Source organism: Bison bison, unplaced genomic scaffold (genome assembly GCF_000754665.1).
Source record: "Bison bison bison isolate TAMUID 2011002044 unplaced genomic scaffold, Bison_UMD1.0 scf7180017860456, whole genome shotgun sequence".
Taxonomy (NCBI): Eukaryota; Metazoa; Chordata; class Mammalia; order Artiodactyla; family Bovidae; genus Bison; species Bison bison.
In genome coordinates, this window is record NW_011491028.1 from 1,223,171 (window position 1) to 1,250,135 (window position 26,965).

The 26,965-nt window shown below is 38.0% G+C and overlaps 1 protein-coding gene across 3 annotated transcripts in view; it reads left to right on the forward strand.

The window, feature by feature from the left end:
- PRKG1 (protein kinase, cGMP-dependent, type I) overlaps positions 1 to 26,965 on the forward strand; it is a 1,420,729-nt gene that overhangs the window by 166,454 nt on the left and 1,227,310 nt on the right. For all 3 annotated transcript variants that reach the window (XM_010832219.1, XM_010832218.1, XM_010832220.1), the window contains one exon: positions 14,977 to 15,143. In XM_010832219.1, coding sequence (XP_010830521.1) covers positions 14,977 to 15,143 — 167 coding nt within the window. The remainder of the gene's footprint in view (positions 1 to 14,976; positions 15,144 to 26,965) is intronic.

Here is a 26,965-nt window from a genome sequence, read left to right on the forward strand (position 1 = left end):
GAGAAGGAAATGGCAACCCACTCCAGTGTTCTTGCCTGGAGAATCCCAGGGACGGGGGAGCCTGGTGGGCTGCCATCTATGGGGTCACACAGAGTCGGACACGACTGAAGCGACTTAGCAGCAGCAGCAGCAGCAAATATTTTCTCTGTTTTAACAGGTGTTATTTGTTGGTTTACCTGTATGTTGTCTGTCTTCTCCTACTAGAATGTGAGCTGTGTTTCATTTTCTCATGTGTACTCATGTTGTATAGGAAGCACGCAAGAAATGATTGCTGATGGAAAGAATGAATGAATGGTGTAAGGGTCAGGCTGAACAGACTGCTAGAGCAGCTAGTAGATGTACAGCTGGAGCAGGATGGTCTTTTTTTATCTTGAAAATGCAGTGACTAGTAACATTTATTAACCATCAAAAGTATATTTGCACAGAAGATATACTTACAAGAATTATTCAAATATAACATCCCAGTTAAGTATGGAATCACTGCTGATCAGACAAATCAATCACATTTTCAGTGTATAATTCCTTTAAAAAAACTTCCTCCTCTTCATGATTATGTAAAAGACATGCTTTCTATTTTTTTTATTTTATCAATTTTTAAATTGGAATGTAGTTGACTTAGAATATTATGTTAGTTTCTACTGTACAGCAAAGTGGTTCAGTTATACACACATACACACATAAAACTGATAATACATACCTAAAAGTGATTCAGTTTGCTATACATCAGAAATTAACATTGTAAATCAACTCTTCCAAATATTTTCTATTATGATTATCATATGATAGAGAATACAGTTGTCGGTGCTATACAATAGGGTCTTGCTTTTTATCCATTCTCTCTGTAAAAGCTCACCTTTGCTAACCCCAAACTCCCACTCTATCGCTTCCCCAACCGCCTGTACCTGGGCAACCACCAGTCTGTTCTCTGTCCATGAATCTGTTTCTTTTCATTGATAGGTTAATTTGTATCATTATATATCCCACATATAAGTGATGCCATTCAGTATTTCTCTTTCCGTTTCTGACTTACTGCACTTAGTAAGATTATCTCTAGTTGCATCCATGTTGCCACAAATGGCATTATTTCACTTTTTTATGGCTGAGTATTATCCCGTTATATATACATACCACATCTTCTTTACCCATTCATCTGTCAATGAATGTTTGGTTGGTTTCTGTGTCTTGGCAATTGTGAATAGTTGGATCAGCCTGGTTTTGAAGAAGGATACGGGATGGAACTTAAGTGTAAGATCAAACAGTTTTCTAGCTAGCATGAGTAATTCATTTCTGGAAGTTTTTATTGGGAAGGTAAGGTGAGAGAACGTGTCCAAAAGGACTGCAAAGATAAAGACTCAGAAGACTTTCTCCTGGGAGGTCTCTGTAGAGCTCGAATCTGTCCACAAGTAAAGTTAGAGACTCATCATGGCTCACCTCCTGCTCTTCATATTTTTTTGTCCTATTGCCAGCTTTCCTCATTCATTCTAGAGGTTGACAAAAATGTGGAAACCATGCAAGCTCTGTATACAAAATATTTGCCCAACAGTCCCTGCACCTTTTAAAGCACATTTATATTTGTGAGTGAGTTATAACCCAATCACTCCAGGAAGGAGCACCCTGAGATTCTGGGAGCCAAGATTACAGAAATATTCTGGAAACACAACCTCCTATTGGTCCTCTGAATCCTTTTGTCCCATCTCTTAGCTGCAGCTTGAAGAGCCATTGTCTTGGGCTTTATTCTGCCTGAACTGCCTTTGGCTTACATTGTTTAAGCTATTTATCTCTAGCCCCCACTTTTACTCAGTGTCCCACAACCTCAGGGACCAGCTCTCCCCTCTTCTCCCTCCCTACAACCTCAGTAGCCCAGCTCTGACTTCTGGAACCTTGAACTGGCAAAGCTCTTTGAGTTCCCCCTCTGCATGACTTGAAGCATCCGTACAGTGTTAAGTCACATTCCTGCAAATATGTTGTTTGCAATTCAGGTGCACTTTTGTTATGAACCCCATGTCTTTGGCATTTATTTATTATATTCATCTCCTTGGCTTCACGGCCTGCCTAAACCTCTTTATGGTTTCTCTGTTTCTTCTGTCTTTCTCTTGCTGATGGTTGTGACCTTATTTCACAACAGTTACATTTTAAGATTGATCTTGCAGATTTGTAGGTGTGGTTTACTTCCATAAATACAGCATTCGTGTCAGCAGCAACTCCAGGTCACTTTTTACATCACTTCGTGGGTAATTATTGTTGTATTTTAAACCCATCGATCACTTTTGCTTGTATTTATATGCAGTGGCTGAATTTGAACCTAGATTTGTTTTGTTGGAAATACAATAAATATTAGCTGTCACTGTAAGGGACAGAGCATTACACGGCAGCATGGTATAAGATGACAGTGAATTCAAGTTATAAAATCACATTTATTTCTCTTTCTTCTTCCCTTTCTCCCTTTTTTCATACCCTCTCTAACTTCTTCAGTAAAAATTTAAGGTAGCTACCTTATTGGATTACAGTATGTGAACCATTATACTAACATTTTATTAAGTTTATAAATTTTTTATATTTTAGATTTTTCTCATAGGACTATCAATACTTACATAGAAAGCATTTGCTGTTTAGAGTCTTATATTCAGGCTTCTCAAATATATGTATATTACATATCATTAGTTACATTAATTACAAATGAGTGACTTTGAGATTTTCTTGGAATATTGTATTTTTTATCTTATAAGCATAAAGAGAGCTTCCTTTATTGTTTTGAATTCAAATGCAGACACTCGCCTGAAGTAATAGTAAATTTTTTTAATGTTTTTCCCCCTCCATATTTATATATCAAATCCATCTGAGGCAGGGTTTGTAGGAAGGAAAGGAGATATGCTCAAGACAGAGAGGAGAGAACAAATGTGTGAACACTAAAATCAGAATAAGTTGAGTTACATTGCTGAATTCAAGAGGTGTTTCTGTATGAGAATATACCTGTCTGTAAAAGCCACGAGACATGCTCAAACTTCTGTAATGTGAAGAATGAATTAGATCAGAAAGGGAATCTCTCTGAATGAACCATCACAGAATTTTTTAAACTATAGAATTATTGTCAAATGGCCAGAGTTCCCTGCTGATACTGCTTCAGTGGATTTGTTGAGTCTTTGTCCAAGAGAGTTTAAAGATTAAAATGGCCAAAGGGATACGGAAGACAGAGAGAGTGAGAGACAGAGGCAAAGTGACAGAGACACAAAGAGAAGAAAGGCATCAAGAGACACAGAGAGAACATGAAAGGGCGTGTAATGAAGGAGGGTTTGAACAGTGTTTATTTCAGGCTCGCAGTCAGGAGATCCGAGTTCTGCTTTAATCTCTTACTTAAACTGAGTCCCTTGGACTGCAAGGGGATCCAATGGGTCAATCCTAAAGGAAATCAACCCTGAATGTTCATTAGAAGACTCATGCTGAAGCTGAAGCTCCAATGCTTTGGCCATCTGATGTGAAGAGCCAACTCACTGGAAAAGACCCTGATACTGGGAAAGATTGAGGGCAGGAGGAGAAGGGGGGAACAGAAGATGTTGGCATCACGGACTTGATGGACAGAGTTTGAGCAAATTCCGAGAGATAGCGATGGACAGGGAAGCCTGGCATGCTGCAGTCCATAGGGTGACAAAGAGTCGGACACAACTTAGTAACTGAATAACGAACAACAACCATTGGTGACTTTGTTTTCTTATGTGTCAAATCGGAATAGTAGTAACATCTGTTCTACCTTTTGCATAGGTTTTTGGCAATCATAGAATGAAATGTTAGATGTGGAATTGTTTTGAAAGCATGAAATGCTTTCTGAAGGTAAAAGATCATACTGTCGAAGCACAGCATTTTTACTTTAGCAGTATTAGTGGTAAGTAAGAAGAATATTTGCTTTTGGATTTTATAATTGTGATAGTTTATTCAAATTGTGAATAAAGTTAAGTATTGTGTTCCTAGAAGTGATTTAGTAGAGGGTGGCTTGGGTTTAAGTCAAATGGGTTTATGTTTAAACCCTGTATCTACCCGTCAGTACTCGCTGTGCAACATTGGACAGGTTATATGCTCTGAGCCTTGGTTCTGTGATGGTAAACTTATCAAGTCATTGTGAGACTTACATGAGGGGTTGCTTTTCATTGCAGTACATGGAGTAACTCCTTAATAAATATTAGTTGTAGTAGTATTAGTACTACTATTATGATGATGACTTTTGCTGTCTTTATTGGTTAATTTTTTCACTTTGGTTAAGAAGCCTTGAAACTTCAGAGCTTTCATAAGTAGCATGATTGTTTGGTTTTTAAATTTTAATTATTTAAAAAAAAATCTCAGTATATACACCATCTACCTTCAGGCAGAGTCAAAATGTAATGTATTGAATGTATTCTGATGTATTAATTCCCTGATATCTCAGTTGGTAAAGCATCCGCCTGCAATGCAGGAGACCTCGGTTCTATTCCTGGGTCAGGAAGATCTGCTGGAGGGATATGCTACCCACTCCAGTATTCTTGAGTTGCAGTACAAGTTTGCTGGTAAGGAATCCACATGCAATGTGGGAGACCTGGGTTCAATCCCTGGGTTGGGAAGATTCCCCTGGAGAAGGGAAAGGTTATCCACTCCAGTATTCTGGCCTGGAGAATTCCATGGGCTGTAGAGTCCATTGGGTCACAAAGAGTCACACACAACTGAGCCACTTTCACTTTCTTAATGTATTAAACCCCAATGTAAGCAGCTGTTTGGATAAGAAATCGAACCAAGTTCATCAAAGTAGATGATCTGCCTCCTTACGATCTGTAGGTCAGTGTAGCAAGGCTAAATTTGGCTCTCATTTTCTGGAAGCATCACCAGAGGAAATAATGAACGACCCATGTCATAATTTTCAGCCAAGAGGAAGTGTGCATTTGGGGTGTAGGGGGGTTGGTAGCAAAACATGTTATTTTCCTGCTGCTGAATCCAGATAAATGTAAGGTAATTTAAAATGTTAGGTAATTTATCTCAGAGATTAACTCTGAGAAGCAACTAAATAAGATAATTTTTCTGAAATGATGTCTTTAATGATCAATTTTAAAGTCAAGCCTTTGCAGTAATTGAAATGACAGCACATAACACATGGTGATGACGTGAGCTATTGGGTTTCAAAGGACTAGACAGAACATCATGGCTCCCACTCTGTGCCCTGCAGGCAGGGTCACCCTGGGTGATGAGGAACTTAATGGATGTTCATTGTGTGACCATGCTGACCTTGTTGTGAGCAAGTAAATGCCAAGAGATCTCAGCTGTGTGTGTACTGAAAGATAAGAAAGAAATTGCTTTGACATGTTGAGTTGAAATTGGACATGTAAATATATGCCAAATGTTTTCTTCCCCATCAATGCTCTGTTTTTGTTTTGCAGTTTAGATCTCTAACTTCAAAAGTAGAGTTAATCATAGACGATCCAGCCCCATGGTTCTTATATTTTGGAATGGAATGTGTGTGGTCTCATTCTCCTGAAATTCTTATGATCGTTATTCTCATGGAAAGCACTTTGCAATTCTTCTGTGAAACCCCACGGTTCTTCTTCAGTGGTATGAAAGGGGAACTATAGAACAGGAGTTTGAGCTGGGCTCTTTTGGAGACTGCTCTATTTTGAGTGAGGCTCACTAATGTGAAGTAGCTGCTATATGCCTCTCTGGAGCACTGAATGACTGCAGTAGTTGAAAGGGAGACTTTAATATTGATTTTTTTGGAAGTTGATGAACACCTACAAAGAGCAATACATTTTTTTTTTCCTTTAATTAGTACAAGTTTGCTCCATCTGTTAACATCTAACTAGTGATTTCAAGAGCTACTTAGCATCATTCCTAGTCAATAAGAATGAGTATCAGTTCAAAAGAATAAGCCGTAAGTGATAAATCAGCAAACAAATATCTTATGGGTCAACCACTTTTCACCTTGACCCAAATCATTATTTTTGTTTAGAGTTACAATATCTAAATTTCAAGTGGATACTGATCTACTTTAGAACTATTAAAAAAAATAGAAATGGCAACTTGAAATTATTTGGGATGCATTTAAAAGAAGATTAATATCATTGGCCACTTAGGAGCTACATTGCTATCATAATATTTTGGCCCAGTGTTTCCAATGTTTTGTATCGTATGCTGATTATGGATATGAATGCTGCAAATAGTCTTGATTTCTTCATGACTGTTTTGTGATAAGATTGGGGTAGCTATGGCAGAGTTGCTTGATGTGAAAATTTAGTCTGAAACTTGTTGAAAACTGATTTTCAGTTTTGAGGAAATATCTCAATTGGCCCATAGCTTTTTCGGATTGAATTTTGTCTTTAAAAATGTGAGCTGGTTGATATTTCTTAGCTCTATACCTACAGAGTTCATTCAAGAAAGCTGTTAGGCTAGAAATAGGATTTACTGTTTGGGCAGAATCTCAACAGTTGAGGCGGTGAGAGGACTACTCCAGGAGTTTTCTCGCTTCTAGATGATTCACTGAATATTTCACAGTATATAGATGGAGATATCTTCCCACAGTGACTCCTGGAATTAGACGCTTTTAAGGCACCCTAGGGAAATGGCAACCCACTCCAATGTTCTTGCCTGGAGAATCCCAGGGACGGGGGAGCCTGGTGGGCTGCCGTCTATGGGGTTGCACAGAGTCGGACACAACTGAAGCGACTTAGCAGCAGCAGCAGCAGCACAATGACTATATCTGAGTAAAAGAACTGTGAATTACAGTGGAGGTTTGGACTTCTGACCTGCCAACTGAAGATACTTTACTGTAGATCAAGGACCAGGAAAGTGCATTTTCTTCTGACATGTGAGCCTAATGCTGACCTTGAAGCGCTAAAAATATTTAGTGAGTGCTTTTTGTCAGTCAAAAAGTTGATTATCAATTCAGTTCAGTCACTCAGTTGTGTCCGACTCTTTGCGACCCCATGAACCGCAGTATGCCAGGCCTTCCTGTCCATCACTAACTACCGCAGTTTACCTAAACTCATGTCCATTGAGTCGGTGATGCCATCCAACCATCTCATCTTCTGTCGTCCCCTTCTCCCCTGGCCTTCAATCTTTCCCAGCAGCAGGGTCTTTTCAAATGGGTCAGCTTTTCACATCAGGTGACCAAAGTATTGGAGTTTCAGTTTCAACATCAGTCCTTCCAATGAACACTCAGGACTGATGTCCTTTGGGATGTACTGGCTGGATCTCCTTGCAGTCCAAGGGACTCTCAAGAGTCTTCTTCAACACCACAGTTCAAAAGCATCAATTCTTCGGCACTCAGCTTTCTTTATAGTTCAACTCTCACATCCATACATGACCACTGGAAAAACCATAGCCTTGACTAGATGGACCTTTGTGGACAAAGTAATGCCTCTGCTTTTTAATATGCTGTCTAGGTTGGTCATAACTTTCCTTCCAAGGAATAAGCGTCTTTTAATTTCGTGACTGCAGTCCCACCTGCAGTGATTTTGGAGCCCAGAAAAATAAAGTCTGACACTGTTTCCATTGTTTCCCCATCTATTTGCCAGGAAATGATGAGACTGGATACCATGATCTTAGTTTTCTGAATGTTGAGCTTGAAGCCAACTTTTTCACTCTCCTCTTTCACTTACATCACAAGGCTCTTTAGTTCTTCTTCACTTTCTGCCGTAAGGGTGGTGTCATCTGCATATCTGAGGTTATTGATATTTCTCCCGGCAATCTTGATTCCAGCTTGTGCTTCTTCCAGCCCAGCGTTTCTCATGCTGTACTCTGCATATAAGTTAAATAATCAGGGTGACAATATATAGCCTTGATGTACTCCTTTTCCTATTTGGAACCAGTCTGTTGCTCCATGTCCAGTTCTAACTGTTGCTTCCTGACCTGCATATAGGTTTCTCAAGAGGCACGTTAGGTGGTCTGGTATTCCCATCTCTTTCAGAATTTCCCACAGTTTATTGTGATCCACACAGTCAAAGTCTTTGGCATAGTCAATAAAATAGAAATAGATGTTTTTCTGGAGCTCTCTTGCTTTTTCGATGATCCAGAGGATGTTGGCAATTTGATCTGTGGTTCCTCTGCCTTTTCTGAAACCAGCTTGAACATATGGAAATCCATGGTTCACGTATTGCTGAAGCCTAGCTTGGAGAATTTTGAGCATTACTTTACTAGCATGTGAGATGAGTGAAATTGTGCAGTAATTTGAGCATTCCTTGGCATTGCCTTTCTTAGGGATTGGAATGAAAACTGATCTTTTCCAGACCTGTGGCCACTGCTGAGTTTCCCAAATTTGCTGACATATTGAGTGCTGCACTTTCACAGCATCATCTTTTAGGATTTGAAATAGCTCAACTGGAATTCCATCACCCCCACTACTAGAGTAGTGATTCTTCCTAAGGCCTGCTTGACTTTACATTTCAGGATGTCTGGCTCTAGGTGAGTGATCACATCATTGTGATTATCTGGGCCGTGAAGATCATTTTTGTACTGTTCTTCTATATAAAGCTGATTATAGAATCTTTGTAAAATATTTTAAAATTGCTTTTGTTGATATTCATTCTTAGTAATAATTTTAACTATTTTTTAAGTGCCTAGAAGTGTTCATCAAATGAAGGGATCAGATATTGATTTGATTCTCACATTTCTGGCCATGTTTGGGGCATATTTACAGCTGCTTGGTTTGTGTTCAGTGGGACTGTGAAGGAAGAGTGCATATCTTTTAGACCTTTGGACATAGCTTGAAATTGGAGATGAGATCTCATTCTCTTCTTATATGTAAAAGTTGTCTGAGAATTAGTGATTTGAAATATAGCTAAGTATAGGAGTTGTGTGACAGTGGTTTCCAGGAGTTTCAGTCATAAGAGCTCCTTATTATCAGGATAATGCATTATACTTTAAATATCTGTTAATTGATGAAATACATGACATAAAGCTTCTAGGAACTCAGTAGCAATTTAAACTAAACTTATCTCTGTTTTGCAAATAAATTCATCCACATAGAGAACAAAGATACAGATAGCTAGGCGGGAAAGGGAGGGCAGGATGGATTGGGAGATTGGGATAACATATATATACTACTATGTGTAAAACAGATCGCTAATGAAAACTGACTGTATTGCAGAGGGAACTCCACTGAATGCACTGTGGTGACCTGAATGGGAAGGAAACTAAGGGAGTGGGGATATGTGTATATGTGTGGCTGATTTACTTCGTTGTACAGCAGAAACTAACACGACATTGTAAAGCAGCTATATTCCAATAAAAAAGTAAATTTACATTATGTATTCCTTATGCCAGATATGTTACCTGTAAGTCCTACCTCTTCTTATCATCAATGCTTCACTGTATCCCTAAGGCTTTAGAATGAAGTCAAACTCTGTATCACTGCCTTCAAGGCCCTGTGAGACCGGATTCCTGCCTGCCTTTGCAGTCTTATTCTCCTTTTCCTTTTCTTCTAGCTCACTCTGTGCTTCAGCCTCATAGGTCTCCTTACTGAATATTGATTGGATAGATCAAGTTCCTTCCAGTCTTTGAACCTTCATATTTGTTTTTCCTTCTACCCAGGATGCTCTTCTCTGTGGATTCTATGATGCAGTCCTCAGCTTTGAGAAGCCTTCCTGACAACTTGTTCTGAAACAACCTTCCACACTATCTGACATAACACTAGTGCTCTATGGATATTGCAAGCCTCCTACATGATATCCACAATGTAGAATATCCTTTCCTGTTTAGAAAACTAATGAGGCTCTGTTTATCTGTAGTGAATAATGCTATCTCTCTTGTTAGAGAGGTAGGTTATATTTCCCTATGCATACCTCAGATTGCCCACTTTATCTAAAGTTGTGTAGAAAGACAATTAGCCTTTGTGTATATTTGGGAATTTTCTCTGCAGTAAATAAATGGGGAAGTGGGCTTTCTAATTCATTTTTCTTAAACTTTGAAAATCTGGAAGACCTGTTGCTAATCCTGGCAAAGGTTATCTGGGGATATTATACCATCTAATGAAATCTTTAAGGAAGGAAAGGATCATCATGTTAGTTTTAGCATTTGTAAATGAAGGCACACTAAATTCTTAGGGTGTTAGGAAAAGAATCTATATCTGATGTGTTGCAGCCAACAGACTGGCTCATATAAGAACTGCTTGTTAAATTTTCAGGAATTTTGCAAGCAGGCTGACTTTGCATTAGTAGCTTGAAATTGGCTATGGTGGGAGTATTTATACCATGGAAATTGGCAAACACTACAAACCAGGGCTTTTTTTTCTCCCTGGAGAGTGCATTTAACAGCACACTATTATATAAAGCCAATATTTCAGAGGCTGACAATTTGATGATGAGAAATCAATAGGGCCAGCTTGAAATAACCAAGTTACTTTTATGGTTGTTTGGATTGAAAAAGTCACAAATTTTGAGTGTGGAAGAAAGAGCTTTTTTAAAAAAAAAGAAATAGATTATTTGTACACAGAAGCAGACATGAAGGATTAAAAAAAAAATCAAGATCTTTGTATTTGCTTCTTTCGCCTTTCAGGTCAGGCTGCTGAATTCTTGCAAAATGTTGTTAAGATATATTCTTGGGGTTAGGGCAGATAGTCACCTTCTGGAACTTGCGATAACAGCTTTCCTCAGCTCCCACACTGATAACACAGCTCAGCTGATCCCACATGCAACATCACATGTTAGTTACAATGAGTGTGTTAGACTGCTTCTTCAGGGAAAGAAAAAGGTTCCAAGAAGAGTTAGGTGCAGGCTCGGATTGATTATGGCTTACAGTGTTGAAGCAAGTGGAGACTAATGAGAGTTGCCCTAAGGTTTCAAGCCTTCAGTGGGAAAGGACTTAAAGGAAAATTACCTGAAGAGGCAGGGCTTTGAGCATTGCTCACTGACAAGAACATCTTTGAGATACACCACTCTGCGAAGGCAGAGAGGGATTATTTGGGATATTTCAGAGGCAAATGTCATTGGGCAATACCTCTATGAAGGGATAAATGGATAAATGATAAGACACAGGTCCTATATTTCTCAGTTTATTTTAAAGTACTGCAAAGGCAAAGGCGAAAGCCTCTAGTTAGTTTCTTCAGGGAGATTGAATGTTCTCCACTTAAAATTAAGTTGGAAAAGCAAGCACATCCTGAAATTCCTTTCCTCCCCTCCAGTTTTTGGTAAGTACTTGGAAAATTCGAATAATTCTAAGGGATTCTGTAAGACTAAGTTGTGTCATCTTTCCTGATGTCTTTATGAAGCAGGTTAATTGTACTGTTTATGAGTAGAAAGAAAGTGGCTTTCTTTAGTCATCTTTGGATGTAACTAATTATTTTCTTGGAAGAAGGCTTTATTTTTAATCTTGAAGCATTTCTAGGGCTTAGATTTTAATGGACCACTATTATTATTTCCCAAAGGATAAGATACCATCTGTAGTTAAACAAGTTGGGACTCTGGGATTGATAATATCTAGTCTTTAGTCTTTATTATATTAAAAAATATGAACCCACTGGTGACCTTACACTCTGACTCAAGGAAAATAAAGGAATTTTTAATAAAGAGAATATTATGCAGTTTGATTAAAATTAATTTCTTAAAGATCAAATAAGTCCTGTTATTTTGGAGAAGCAATCCTAGAACAGTAGATCTCAGGAGTCAATATGCAGTTGCTGTGGGTTCTTGACCTTGAGGTCAGGAATGGTGAAGATAATTAAGAAGGGAGAGCATATGAAAATCATAGATGGGGACAGAGTTTTGCATCTTATATTGAACATTCAGTGGAAACAACTCTCTGCCTCAGGAGAAATAAGATTTTAGGAAGACAAAATTAAAAAAAAAAAAAACTTTGAAGGAAACATACAGTTAAATAGTTCTGGCAAATTAAAGTAAAATTCTCACAAACAGAACTTTTTAAATAGACTCTATTCTGAAGCTCTATTCTGGCCATTCATCACCATCTGTTCATGAAGTGAAAATTCCTGCCATTAGTTTTTAGACACAGGCCATGTGAAAGAGAATCTATTGTAAAGAGTAATATCGATTATACCAATAACAGTTGACCAGTATTAAGTATCTCGGAGAAGGCAATGGCACCCCACTCCAGTACTCTTGCCTGGAAAATCCCAGGGACAGAGGAGCCTGGTAGGAGGCCATCTATGGGGTCGCACAGAGTCGGACGTGACTGAAGCGACTTAGCAGCAGCAGCAGCAATATTAAGTATCTAAGTCATTATTGAAACAAGCAGTAGATTTTTATCTTTCGAAAAGCATGCCCGTTCTAGAAAATTTTAGAGAAAAAATGAAGGAAAAAATATAATTCTGTCACCAAAGGCAACCAATGCCAACATTTATTTCCTTTTGATACTGTTCTAAGTCATGACTGCACACTCTGTTACTACTTCCTGTTACTGCAACTGCAGTTACTACCACCACCTTTTCACCCAACATTTACTGAAAGTAACATTATCTTTTTACCAATCTTCACATATCTTTTCAGTTTTATTGAGAAATAACTGACATACATCAGTATATATTTAAAGTGTACAGCATGATGGTTTGATTTACATATAATGGGAAATGATTATCACAGTGTTTAGTTAACATTCATCATTTCATGTAGATAAAATAAAAAAACAATTCCTTGTGGTGAGAACTCTTAGGATCTACTCTATTAATTTTCCTATGTACCATATGGTAATGGTAACTATAGTCATTATTTTATATTAGTATTTATCTTATGGCTGGAAGCTTATGCATTTTGATCACCTTTCTCAAATTCTTCCTCCTCCTCCCTCCCAACACCACCTCTGGTGACCACAAATCTGAACCCTTTTTTTCGATGCGTTTTTTTTTTTTTTTAATTAGACTCCACATAAAGTGAAGTCATACAGTATTTGTCTTTCTCTGATATATTTCACTTAGAAAAATGCCTTCAAGATTCATCTGTGTTTTTAGGAATGTTAGGATTTTCTCATTTTTATGGCTGAATAATATACTATTGTATATCTATATATCTATATCTAGATCCAGATAGACACACATCACAGCTTCTTTATCCATTCATCTATTGGGGATGCTTAGGTTGTTTTCATGTCTTGGCTATTGTGAATAATTTTACTATGAGCATGGTAATTCAGATTTTTTTCCAGTTATTGTTTTCACTTCTTTTGGGTATATTCACAGAAGTAGAATGACTAGATTATATGGTAGTTCTAGTTTTTAATTTTTTGAGGAATCACCACACTGTTTTTCATGGTGGCAGTAACAATTTACATTTCCACCAACATTGTATAAGGGTTCCCAACCACCATTTGTTATTTCTCTTTTTCCTGTGTGTGATGGCTATTCTAATAGGCGTGGAGTGATGTCTATTGTGGTTTTAATTTGCGTTTCCCTAATGACTAGAAATGTTGAGTGTCTTTTCATGCGCCTGTTGCTGGCTGGTAATTTTTAAAATACCACTTTACATTTTATAAAATGGAAATTCAGAAAAGTAAGACAACCTGCTAACTTTTAATACATGACAGGACTAGGATTGGGACCCAAATATATATAACTTGAAAGCCTATTTTTTTGCATTTCACACACACACACGCTTTCATATTCTAAAGACTATTCTGTTTCCTCCTTTTTCACTTAAAAATAGTATAATAATTAATTCCCTGCCATTAACTCTTCACGAAGAGTTTAATTGCCTCAAAGCAGCCCCTTTTAAGTGTATTTTTCATGTTGATAGAGTTTACATTGTTTTCATTTTGATGTGCACCTTTTTATTCACTCAGAACCAAATCATTGCAAAAGATAATGCGTGAAGGCTGGATCAGTTAGACTGAGGTCTAGAGTGGAAGTCAGCCAGAACTGGGGAGTGCGGACGCTGTAGTCAGTGTTCATCACTGCAGGTTGCTTCCCTGAAAACCACTCGTTAAGCAAATGAAGACAAAGACCGGCTTGTAGCCAGCTGCTGTTCAGATTAAGATGTTTAATATAAAATTCCAGATGTGCTTCTTACCCTCCATGTTGTTAAGGTCTCTGTGTGTGTCTCAACCAGCTTCTGACTTCTCTGACGGTACTCTGTGCTGCTCTTGACGCAGTATTTCTCCATTTCCCTTTACTTTGATTTTTATATCCCAGGAAGCTGTTTGGTATTTCTTTTCCCAGAGAATTAAATGATCACCCTCTTTCAAGTTCTGAAAAACTTTCCTGTGAACCACTGAATCCCAATTAGAGAATTTGTAAACATGTTTCCTAGAGACTACCTGTTTAATCCCACGCTTAAGCTATGTTGTGTAAAACAACTTGTTCAATAGAATTTTATCCGCCTTGTTACCTCCATGTAAGCTGCTTGAAGAGATAAATATTCTCTAAAGAAGCATGAGATATGGATAAAGAACTTTCACATGTATATCAGCTGTTCTGAACAGCTAATTAAATATCAATTCTTTATCATCTTTTTCTTGAGCACTTGTACTATATATAACCGGTATTGTAGTAGACACTGGGCATAGAGTAGAGAAAAGAAATACAAACTGTCCCTGCCCCCAGGGAGCATAATATCTGGTGGAAGAGGCACCTAAAAATAAGTAAACATACTGTGTTTACTATAATTGTATGCAGCACAGTACATCCTGATATTCTTTTATCATTTATAAACATAGTAATAATAGTGTTTCTTCTATAAAATTTTGTTGTATTTTGTTCCCATTCATTCTTTAGCTGAGTTTCAAGCTTCAGTTTAAGATGTTTGTCCTTTGGTTTGCCAACAGTCTTTGGGTTTAAAAAAAATCCTGAAGCAAAAAGAAACTCTGTGATTTTGCTTATTTACTGGTCCCATATTCGTTTAATGATACTTTACTTAAAGGGAAATTTCTCAGTGTCTTTCCTGCTTCCATGGAATTACTCTTGGGCCAGTCAGGAAATTCTGGGATTCCTAACAAGAAAATGTATGCCTGACACTGGCTCTGCTCAACCTCACAGATCGTGGAAGCGCTTGTCAGTTGCACCAGTAAATCTTCCCTCTCTTACCGCAGGTCCAAGGATCTCATAAAGGAGGCCATCCTTGACAATGACTTTATGAAGAACTTGGAGCTGTCACAGATCCAAGAGATTGTGGATTGTATGTACCCAGTGGAGTACGGCAAAGACAGCTGCATCATCAAAGAAGGAGATGTGGGGTCACTGGTGTATGTCATGGAAGGTATGCTGTGTAACCGTGTTCCCCTGACGTTCAAATATTCTCTTTCCATCTTATCAGCCTGCACACAGAGGGCAGTGCGTTACATGAGACAATTCCATTTTTGTTTTTTGTTGTTGTTGAGAAACAGTTTGAAAAGAGGGAGAACACTGTTTAGACACAGAGGTTGATTAATCATTTGAAGTGTTTGTGTTTAGAATTATTAAAATGAAAATCTAGTCTTTTTTCAGACATGGGGAAAGGATAACATGAAAGAAAATGTTGCTATTTATTGCTCTGCTTAAGACCACACACTGTCAGATCATTGAGCAAACTCAAAGCTTCAATGGAAGCTCAAGTCTATTGAAAGTATTTTTGGTCAGATAATCAAAGTATCTTCAACTCCACTTTTACCTCCCAGTATATGACTGGCTTTCTGCTATGTTGCTTCTATAAAAAGAGAATGTTTTCAGTGTCTCCTATGTATCTAATAGAGATGGATCATAAAGGTTGGGTAGTGTATTAACTTCCTGATTATTAAGAGTGGTAGCTTATTTCATAAGTCTTGCACAAACTAAGATAGAAACTGCTTATAAAAACTGAGGCATGCACTGTATAAATATGTTTTATGCTTCTGTATATTTTCACATTATAAAATTAACTTGAAATTTATAATGGCATGTTTTCCTTTTGGGGGATGAAAAAGCCTGAAATCATGAATGAATCAGCTGAGAAGAAAGTGAGTTCAACGATGTCTATAGTAGAAGACAGTTGGCTTAGAAAAGTCACAAATCGATTTATTTGGTGGCAGTTACTGTTTTACAAAGCATTCATGCTGGTGTCCTATAACTGCCAGTTTTACAGGTCATTCAGAAGAGAGGTGTATTTGGGCAAGTCAATTAACTTCTCTGTTTCACCCAGCTTATGAAAAAGGATATACTCTTTCTTTCTGGCCGTGGTTCTCCACTGATGATGAATCTGTCCCTCAGGGACATCTGGTGATGTTCAGAGACATCTGGTTGTCACACGTTGGGTAAGGTGGGCATGAAGGAGGCTCCTGGTGTCTAGAGGCAAAGAACAGGGGTGTAATCAACAGGCAGTGCGTGGCCCACAACCAAGCATGCCCTGTCCTTAGTGCCTGTGCTGAGAAATCTTGCTTTCTACCTTCTTTGCAGGACTTTTATGAAGTTAGTATGAGTAAGTTGTGTGGGTATATAATGTAAAGTGTAAAACATTGTAGAATAACAATCAATATTATTTCTATTAAATACTTGAGAGTGTGTAAAAAAGGTTCTTTCTACATTCGTCATTCACCTTTTAATTTTTCTTTGTGATTCTTTCTTGACATACTGAAATCAGGCATTTGATATTTATTAATTTCTATCACTTTTTTCTTTATAATTTTCAGCTTTGTGTCAGTGTTACAAAGTTTCTCCCCACGCCAAAAGGATGTAAATGTTCGGTTAGGCTTTCCTCTGACAAAAACAAAGTATGGTAAACAAAAACACAAACAATATGTACTTGGCAGAGAATTGCAGGGAAAGGAGGTGAACTTATAGGGAAAGGGTGGATGTGGGTAGTGAGCAGGAGCAATGAGAGAGGTGGAAGAAATATAGAGAGGCCAAGTGGAGACTATAAATATAGAGGCGAATGTTAACAACTATTAACATTTAGAAACCAAGTTTAAAGCCTTTCTGAGATGATATTATATCAATAGTTTCATATTATTTGATTACTTATGTATTTTATTGACCAGGCACACTTTTAAGAACACAGATATTGTATAAAGCAGAGTGTACTTTACTTCAGTCATTTTAAATACTCATTGATATTCCAACAAAGGTCCATCTAGTCAAAGCTGTGGTTTTTCCAGTAGTCATGTATGGATGTGAGAGTTGGAGTATAAAGAAAGCTGAGTATTGAAGTATTGATGCTTTTGAACTGTGGTGTTCGATAAGACTCTTGAGAGTCCCTTGGACTGCAAGGAGATCCACCTAGTCAACCGATAAAGGAAATAAGCCCTGAATATTCATTGGAAGGACTGATACTGATGTTGAAACACCAATACTTTGGCCAGCTGATGCAAAGAACTGACTCATTGGAAAAGACCCTGATGCTGGGAAAGATTGCAGGTGGGAGGAGAAGGGGATGACAGAGGATGAAGTGGTTGGATGGCATCAGTGACATATGGACATGAGTTTGAGTAGGCTTAGGGAGTTGGTGCGGAGAAGGTGATGGCACCTTACTCCAGTACTCGTGCCTGGAAAATTCCATGGATGGAGGAGCCTGGTAGGCTGCAGTCCATGGGGTCACGAAGAGTCGGACACGACTGAGCGACTTCCCTTTCACTTTTCACTTTCATGCATTGGAGAAGGAAATGGCAACCCGCTCCAGTATTCTTGCCTGGAGAATCCCAGGGACAGGGGAGCCTGGTGGGCTGCCGTCTATGGGGTCACACAGAGTCGGACATGACGGAAGCCACTTAGCAACAGTAGCAGGGAGTTGGTGATGGACAGGGAAGCCTGGCATGCTGCAGTCCATGGGGTTACAAAGAGTCGGACATGACTGAGCGACTAAACTGAACTGATTGAATTCCATTCTAGAAATGAGTAGTTTGAAAACCTATACGTTCATGTTCAGTTTTCCTCACACATTTTTTCTAAAAATTTCTGTTTAATTCATACTGTTTCTGTTTTCTAAGACTAACTTCAACTTTACTAACTATATTAGAAGGAGCTTAAAAATTGTACTTAATATTTGTTAGTTTTTAGAACTCAATGCCCAGCATATAGAGCATGCTTTTTCTAAACACTTTCTGTGTATAAAATTTATTTAATTCTCAAAGTGATCCTGTGAGGTAAGGGCTAGTATTTATTATCCCCTTTTATAGATGTGAAGACTGAGGCCCACCTGGTTCATAGTGTAGTTAGGAGTGAACTCAAGTAATCTGGATTCAGAGCTCAAGCTCTTAATTATGGGACTCTGTATTGGTGATGGTTCTCCAGAGAAAAAGAGCCAATAGGATATATGTGTGGGTACTGAGAGAGAGGTTTATTTTAAGGAATTGACTTCCATGATTGTGGAGACTGGAAACCCATTGGATTGCTGGCAGAATTCACCCTTCCTCCAGGTAGATCAGTCTTTTTTCCTGATAAGACTTCAACTGATTGGATGAAGTCTTATCAACATTAAGAAGGCAGTCTGCTTTAACTCAAAGACTACTAATTTAAATGTTAATTCCAGCAAAGAAGTACCTTCATAGAAGTGTCTGGTGTAATATTTGACCAAATATATCGCTATCATGGGCTTGCAGGTTGACCTATAAAATTAACCATCACAGGTCCATTCCTTGTCAACCTGGCGCCCATACGTATCTCCTTAAACTACACCAAAATATCCAAGTAAAGACAGTAATAAGGTTATACTTCTGCCTAACATGATAGAATAATCTTGTGTATAAAGAAAACAAGCCATTTTCCCAGAAAAGGATGCAAAGTCCTTGGGTGGTGGTCATTTCTCCTCTCCTCAGTACCCCATATCTCAAATATTTTGATGCAACATTCAGTTCAGTTGCTCAATCGTGTCCACCTCTTTGTAACCCCATGGACTATAGCATGCCAGGCTTCCTTGTCTATCACCAACTCCCGGAGCTTGCTCAAAGTCATGTCCATCAAGTCAGTGATGTCATCTAACCATCTTACCCTCTGGTGTCCCTTTCTCCTCCTGCCTTCAATCTTTCCCAGCATCAGGGTCTTTTCCAATGAGTCAGATCTTCACATCAGGATACAACATTAAGAAAACATGATAATGGGATCTGCGAGGAAGGGCAACAAAAATTTTATGCACAAATGCACTCCGTCAAATATACGCATGTAAATAGAAACATATTTATAACAAAGAAGAAATATCCATGCAGACTTCCCTAGGTAAATGTAAATACACTGGTTTTTCCGCATTTCACCAAGCTAATTTTAATATATTTTGTTTATCTTCTTTTTGCTGCTAGACTGACTGCATAGCAAGTCATCTCAATTATGTTTTTAAAAACAGGGTTCTAAATAGTGTATCTAGTTAAAGTCACAGATTTTGCAATGATGGTGTTGGTTGCTTAAAGTTAAATTCACTAAATGACTGTGCTCTTATAACCTGATGTGAATCTGCCCCCAAGTTGTAATTATAATGAATTCCATGTAATTTTGGCTTATTTTATGCCAATATTCTCATGTGAAAATAATTTAAAATAACAAATCTTGTCATTTAAATTTTTATAAGTTTTAATTGAGGAAATGTTTCATTGCTTAATTAGTTTTTTATCAACACATTTAATCTTCTCAAAATTTAGATGGCACTCTTCTTGATATAGATGGATTCTTTTTCATTTGTGAGCATTATTAATATTTATAAACAGTATACCATAGCAACAATGGATGAAGAGACTAGAGGATCTTTCACAAACTTGCTTATTATCAAAACATTCAGAAAAACACTCAAGGAGTTTACATGGAAAACCATTCCAATTATTCCTGCCTCTCTTCAGTTAAATGAAGTTTTCTTCGTAAAATGCTTGTTTAACATGTGCCTTCAGTGATTTTTGTTTTAGCCTAGGCAGTGTCCCAAATATTATTGCATACCTAAATGCCAAATTTTCTCATCATTTTAACAGAATAGTCATATGTTAAGACTTAACTAATTAGGATGACAGGGAAAAAATAATCTGGAAGTAGTGTAAATATATCATGTATTTTCAAGCAAAATGAGTTGTATAACTTTCAGATATTTATAGTTACTGGCTTGTGGACGTTTTAATTTCAAGTTTTGTTTAGAATTATTTTAGTATTAGTTACTTAAGGTAGCAGTGGGTCAAATTGCTAAGGCTTGATTTATGTTTTAATCAAATTTCAGATATATAAATGACTTACAAAATAATTGAATACAGCTTATTTTCTTAAACCAATAGATTTTGGTCTTAATTATGGAGTAATATTTGTTAATATCTTTATACTCTTGCCCTCTTTTTTTCCCATGAAGGTGAATTTCATCTTTGCTAAGTCACTTCAGTTGTCCGACTCTATGCAACCCCATAGATGGCAGCCCACCAGGCCCCGCTGTCCCTGGGATTCTCCAGGCAAGAACACTGGAGTGGGTTGCCATTTCCTTCTCCAATGCATGAAAGTGAAAAGTCAAAGTGAAGTCACTCAGTTGTGTCCAACTCTTAGTGAGCCCATGGACTGCAGCCCACCAGGCTCCTCCGTCCATGGGATTTTCCAGGCAAGAGTACTGGAGTGGGGTGCCATTGCTTTCTCCATCTGGCAGGTGGGTTCTTTATCACTAGCGCCACCCAGGAAGCCCAAAACTTCAACTACCATCATCCAAAAGAAATTCTGATTTAGCAATTGAGAATTGGTAATGTAAATCAAACACCTTCTTTGGGAATCTGATTTAATATTTTTGTATTGAAAAATGTGTAGTTTATATGCATTGAAGTGATATGCTTAGAGATATTACTTTTACAGATTTTCTGTGATCTTTCACTGTGGAAGTGCATAGATTACATGTTATTTTCTAAAAATGGCAAGTATCTGTTTAGTGTTCTTTGTTGGCTATTCTAAGTTAAACTTTTAAGTGAAACCATCAAGCTGTTTTAATTTTTATTTTGCAGAATGCTTGTTAATGATAACAGCTTTTATTAAGTCCTTATATATGGCGTTGCCCTGATCCCTCTCCTCTTATTAGTTCCTTCTTTCTTTTTACAAGCATAGCTACAATTTAGCTTTATCTTGGTCCACCACTGAGCTTTTATTGTTTAGGGCAAGAGTCTGCCATGTATTGATACTCTCAAGGCTCTCTTTTTTCTGTCTACCATCAATAGTGTTGATTTTGTTTCTCTCACAGGTTTAAAAAAAATTTTTTTTTAAGAAGGAAAAATTTTTTCAACTCATCATGCAGGTGATTTTTAGTAGGATTTTTTATGCTAATGCTAAGTGATAGTGATTGTTGTTGTTTGGTCTGTAAGTTGTGTCTGACTCTTTGCAACCCCATTAACTACAGCACTCCAGGCTTCCCTGTCCTTCATTATCTCCCTGAGTTTGCTCAAATTCATGTCCATTGAGTCAGTGATGCCATCCAACCATCTCATCCTCTGTCACCTGCTTCTCCTCTTGCTGTCAGTCTTTACCAGCATCAGGGTCTTTTCCATTGAGTCGGCTCTTCACATCAGGTGGCCAGAGTATTGGAGCTTCAGCTTCAGGACCAGTCCTTCCAACGAATATTCAGCATTGATTTCCTTTAGAATTGACTGGTTTGATCTTTTTACTGTCCAAGGGACTCACAAGAGTCTTCTCCAACACCACAGTTCAGAAACATCAGTTCTTTGGCACTCAGCCTTCTTTCTGGTCCACCTCTCACATGCATACATGACTACTGGAAAAACCACAGCTTCGAGTATATAGATCTTTGTTGGCAGAGTAATGCCTCTGCTTTTTAATACACTGTCTAGGTTTGACATAGCTTTTCTTCCAAGAAGCAAGCGTCTTTCAATTTTGTGGCTGCAGTCACATCCAATCTCTAGATTCTGTTGTTAATTGCACTGAGATTTCCCTTTGTCTTCTGAAGACTGGTCTTCTGCTCTGCTTTGCCGTGAATTGGTTGATACCAGGTCTGCCTGTTAAGCTGATGTCCAGCATTATTTGTTCTTCAGTGTGAACATGGATCATGCTAGCCACTCACTATCAACAGTAAACTTACTCAACTTCATACTACAAGTTCTCTCCTGCTCCCCTACTCCTTCCCCTGAAACATTTTTCTGTTTTTGTAATTAAATAACATATGAAAGCTGACATTGAAAGAGGGATTTTTATATAAAATTGAACATTAGTAAAGAGCCTCACCATGTCAGTTGGCATTCAAAACACTATCCAAGGGTACGAGGGAATTGAATGTATTTTCATATGAATTAACACAGCAAATTTAACACGAGACCGTTTTATTCTCCAAAGTCAGGTGGTGCCTTTTGGCCTTACGAGTGTTTCATGTTCATCTGAAAGCTATCTTTAGGGTAGTTAAAATATCAATGCATTTAAAGTTATTTTTGCAGTCCCTTTACTAGATCAAGCTTATCATGTTAATGCTAAAGAAGAAGCTTGTGTACTGTGTTAAAAACAAGACAATAGACCCCAGATTCAGCCACTTATGCAGAGTCCCATGTCACTAAATTGAGACTCTTATAGTTTTGACTCTTAATTAGCACCAGTTAGGTCATCTATTAGGTAGGATCCTGCTATCCCTAAAAGGAAAATGACCTCGTCATAACCAATCCACTTTTTCTCCTCTAACGTAGCTTCCTTGTTCCTGCTCCTTTATGCCTATAAAAATCTTTTATTTTGTACAGCTCCTTGAATTTCCTTTCTTAGCTGCTCAATTGCATACTGTCCAATTCATGAATTGTTAATTAAAACCAATAAGATCTTTAAACTTTACTCAGTTGAATTTTATTTCTTAACAACTACTTAAATAAAAACAAAAGAAAATAAAATCTATTTAGAAAAAATGTTATAAGCAAAGAGGATTTAAATTTTAAAGTGTGAATATTGAAATATATTTCAGTTATGATCTATACATCAGTGTCTCTTTTGCTGTCTCGTACACAGGGTTATTGTTACCATCTTTCTAAATGAGTTATGAAGTTAGTGGCAAAAACAGGGATCTAAGATAGTTAGATGTCCCACAGGGTATCATGTTTATTTTGGGGTGCCAAGCTTCCAAAAAGACTTTAATACACTTGAGTGAGTTCAGGAAGCACGACATTTATTTTTAGCGAGTGACATGTCTTGTATGGATGGACGGTTTAGGAGGAAATGATAACTGTTTTTTAAAAGCTGAAAACAGTGTCACATGAAGAGGGAACTGGTCTTCATGAGTCTAGATGACCTGAGAAAATGCAAGTTATAGGGAAGTTTACACTGGGTCTTCTTGAGAGTCAATATTCTGCTAATTAATCTGTTCCAGAAGCAGTCTGACGTCATGGCAAGAACACCATCTCAGGAGGCATTCTAGCAGTGATTATAAGAAATCTGCTTGGAGAAATTTAGTGTGGGTAGAAGAGGAATTCCCTGTGGCTCAATTGAACACATCTCCTATCTTTTCCCCAAACTCCAAGCTTCTCAGTCTGTGGTTTTCTGAACAAATATCTTACAAGTTAACTTATGAGAACCCAACCTCCAAATCTGTCTCTTAGAAACTCACCCCTGTATACAATATGCATGTTTTCTTTGGGGTGTCTTTGTATCTTGTATTATATAAATCAGGTAACACTACACGTATTCTTATGCTACTTCATTTTTCTTCCAGTACTGTCTTCTGTTTTATTACCCAAGTTCTTTATCCTTTCTGCTACTGATTATATTTGGGTTGTTCCTAGTTATTTTGATCCTGATTATTTATGAAGCAGAGCATATTCATATGTTTATAAGCTGTTAGGTTCTATGAAGTGTCTGTTGTAGTCTTCTGTCCATTTTTCTGTTCGTTGGTTGACTTTACATATTTTGGAGTTTAATCTTTGTCAATTACATGCATTACAAATATTTTCTCTCATCTGTAGCATGTATTTTCACTTCTTTATGAAATCTTCTGATGAAGCTGCTGCTGCTGCTGCTAAGTTGCTTCAGTTGTGTCCGACTCTGTGAGACCCCATAGATGGCAGCCCACCAGGCTCCACCATCCCCGGGATTCTCCAGGCAAGAACACTGGAGTGGGTTGCCATTCTTTCTCCAATGCATGAAAGTGAAAAGTGAAAGTGAAGTTGCTCAGTCATGTCCGACTCCTAGCGACCCTATGGACTGCAGCCCACCCGGCTCCTCCATCCATGGGATTTTCCAGGCAAGAGTACTGGAGTGGGTTGCCATTGCCTTCTCTTCTGATAAAGAGAAGTTATTAATTGTATTGTAGTCAAATATATCAATGTACTTCTTGGCTTGTGCTTTTTGTAACTTTATAGGAATACTGGAAGGCAAAGTTTCTCATGCCTGTGTATGTATAAGTATGTGTATGTCCCTGAAGGTATGTGTATAGATTAGGGATGTGAGATATTATCTCCGAAGGAATAGATCCACATTTATAATATAAAGAAGAGTTGTCTCTTTCAAAGCAGGAAGCTGGAAAGGCAGTACATTTTTGCCTCTGTTTTTTTTTTTTTTTCTTTTCCCCATCATATTTAAACAATTTATAAATTTGTCCTCAGGGAACAGTAAATATGTTTTTGAATATGCTTGATGACAATTTTCCTGTGAGTGTAGATTCTATATCTGGAAATAACCACAAGCCATTTAGTGACAGATATGATGAATAGGGTTCAGTTTAGTCACTCAGTCATGTCCAGCTCTTTAAAACCTCATGGACTGCAGCACGCCAGGCTTCTCTGTCGATCACCAACTCCTGAACTTGCTCAAACTCATATCCATTCATTGGTGGTGCCATCCAACCATCTTATCCTCTGTCATCCCCTTCTCCTCCTGCCTTCAATCTTCCCCAGCATCAGGGTCTTTTCTAATGAGTCAGCTCTTCCCATTAGGTGGCCAAAGATTAGAGCTTCAGCTTCAGGACCAGTCCTTTCCATGAATATTCAGGACTGATTTCCTTTAGGATGGACTGGTTGGATCTCCTTGCAGTCCGAGGGACTCTCAAGAGTCTTCTCCAACACCACAGTTGAAAAGCATCAATTCTTCGGCGCTCAGCTTTCTTTATGGTCCAACTTTCATATCCACACATGACCACTGGAAAAGCCATAGCCTTGACTAGATGGACCTTTGTTGGCAAAGTTATGTCTCTGCTTTTTAATATGCTGTCTAGGTTGGTCATAGCTTTTCTTCCAAGGAGCGAGCATCTTTTAATTTCATGGCTGCAGTCACCATCTGCAGTGATTTTAGAGCCCAAGAAAATAAAGTCTGTCACTGTTCCCAGTGTTTCCCCACCTACTTGCCATGGAGTGATGTGACTGGATGCCATGATTTGGTGATTAATACTCTCTTTTTCTGGCTAAAATGTATAAGGACGTATGTATATGTACCATTATGAAGTAGTAACATTTTTTTATAAAATTCAAGAAATATGTGAAATGCTTAATCAAGAACATTGTTATCATAAAATGACATATTTTGAAAGATAGTGTTCTTAATACTGATTTGGGTACTTAGGTCCTTGTTTGATTTTATAGAGCGTCTTACCATGTTGTAGTTATAATAGTATATAGTTCTCCATTTTCTTTCTAAATTATTAATGGTGGAAAAAAAAAAGTTAAGCATTTGGCTTTTACTTTTGAAGACTCTTGAAAGCCAAAATAATTAAAACTTGCTATGCTTACTTTTTTGAGATGAGAGTTAAGAAAAGTATTAACTTTTTTCAAAAAAGTAATCTGAAATTGGTAAAGTAGGTCATGGATTGTGTTAAAAAGGTACAGCTATCTTTATTCTCCCTGGTGGATCAGGTGGTAAAGAAATTGCCTGGAATGTAGAAGACCTGGCTTCTATCCCTTTGCTGGGAAGATCCCCTGGAGGAGGGCATGGCAACCCACTCCAGTATTCTTGCATGGAGAATCCCCATGGACAGAGGAGCCTGGCAGGCTGCAGTCCATGGGGGTGCAAAGAGTCAGACACAACTGAGCAACTAAACACACATGTACATCTTTATTCTCAACGGGATTTATTTCTATGGGGACTCATTTTGCTAAAATATCAATATCCTATTCTACAATTTTTAGAGAATGGCAAATTTGAAAGTTTAAAAATATATTTTTGATGAAAACTTAAACTAAAACCGCTTTGCTGAAAAAAATGAAAAGAAAATGTGGATTAGTCCTTCTTGACAATAGTGTAAGAACATGTTGCTGCTGCTGCTGCTGCTGCTGCTGCTAAGTCGCTTCAGTCATGTCCGACTCTGTGCGACCCCATAGACGGCAGCCCACCAGGCTCCCCCGTCCCTGGGATTCTCCAGGCAATAGCACTGGAGTGGGTTGCCATTTCCTTCTCCAATGCATGAAAGTGAAAAGTGAAAGTGAAGCCTCTTAGTCATGTCTGACTCTTAGTGACCCCATGGACTGCAGCCCACCAGGCTCCTCCATCCATGGGATTTTCCAGGCAAGAGTACTGGAGTGGGGTGCCATTCGTTGATATCTTACTAATGAGCTGAAATTTACTTCAGTCATCCTTTCGTGAGACTATGGGGTAGTTTGCATGCTGAACACTAAACAGAATTCTAAAATTGTTGAGGGTTCGTTTTAAGAACACATAGATGTATATTTCTTCAGGGACTTTAACAAGATTTCCAATGATTTTTGTGGGAGGCTGGATAGACTAATGCTTTTAATATCCATCCCTCTAATGAAAAATCCTTGAATGGTTAGTCATTGTTTTGGCACAGTCTCAAAGGGCAGGGGAGAAGGGCGCTACTTCCCAGCACTGAAACTGCCTGGCATGACTACCGCAGCAGCACCTACCGCACTCTCGGGAAGATCTGAACGGATCTCTGACGTCCTTGTTGAAATTCTCCTATGACTCCACATCTGAGGAACATAGCCTGTAGTTGCACATACTTTATCTGAGTTTAATTACTGTACCTTTGGAAGATTGCAGTCTGATCTTTATATGAAGACAAGTCTTATCTTTATATTTTATATTTAGTCCCTTCCATAAACTCCATTCTGATGAAAATATTTTTGTACCAAAGCTCCTGCAGTAGTACCCAGATTTAGAATTATGCTAAAGGACTTAAAATAGTATTAAAATCAATTCCTTAGAATCCACATTTCATGCATATTAAAATATCAAAGACTTGTTATTGAGTGTATTTACATTAAT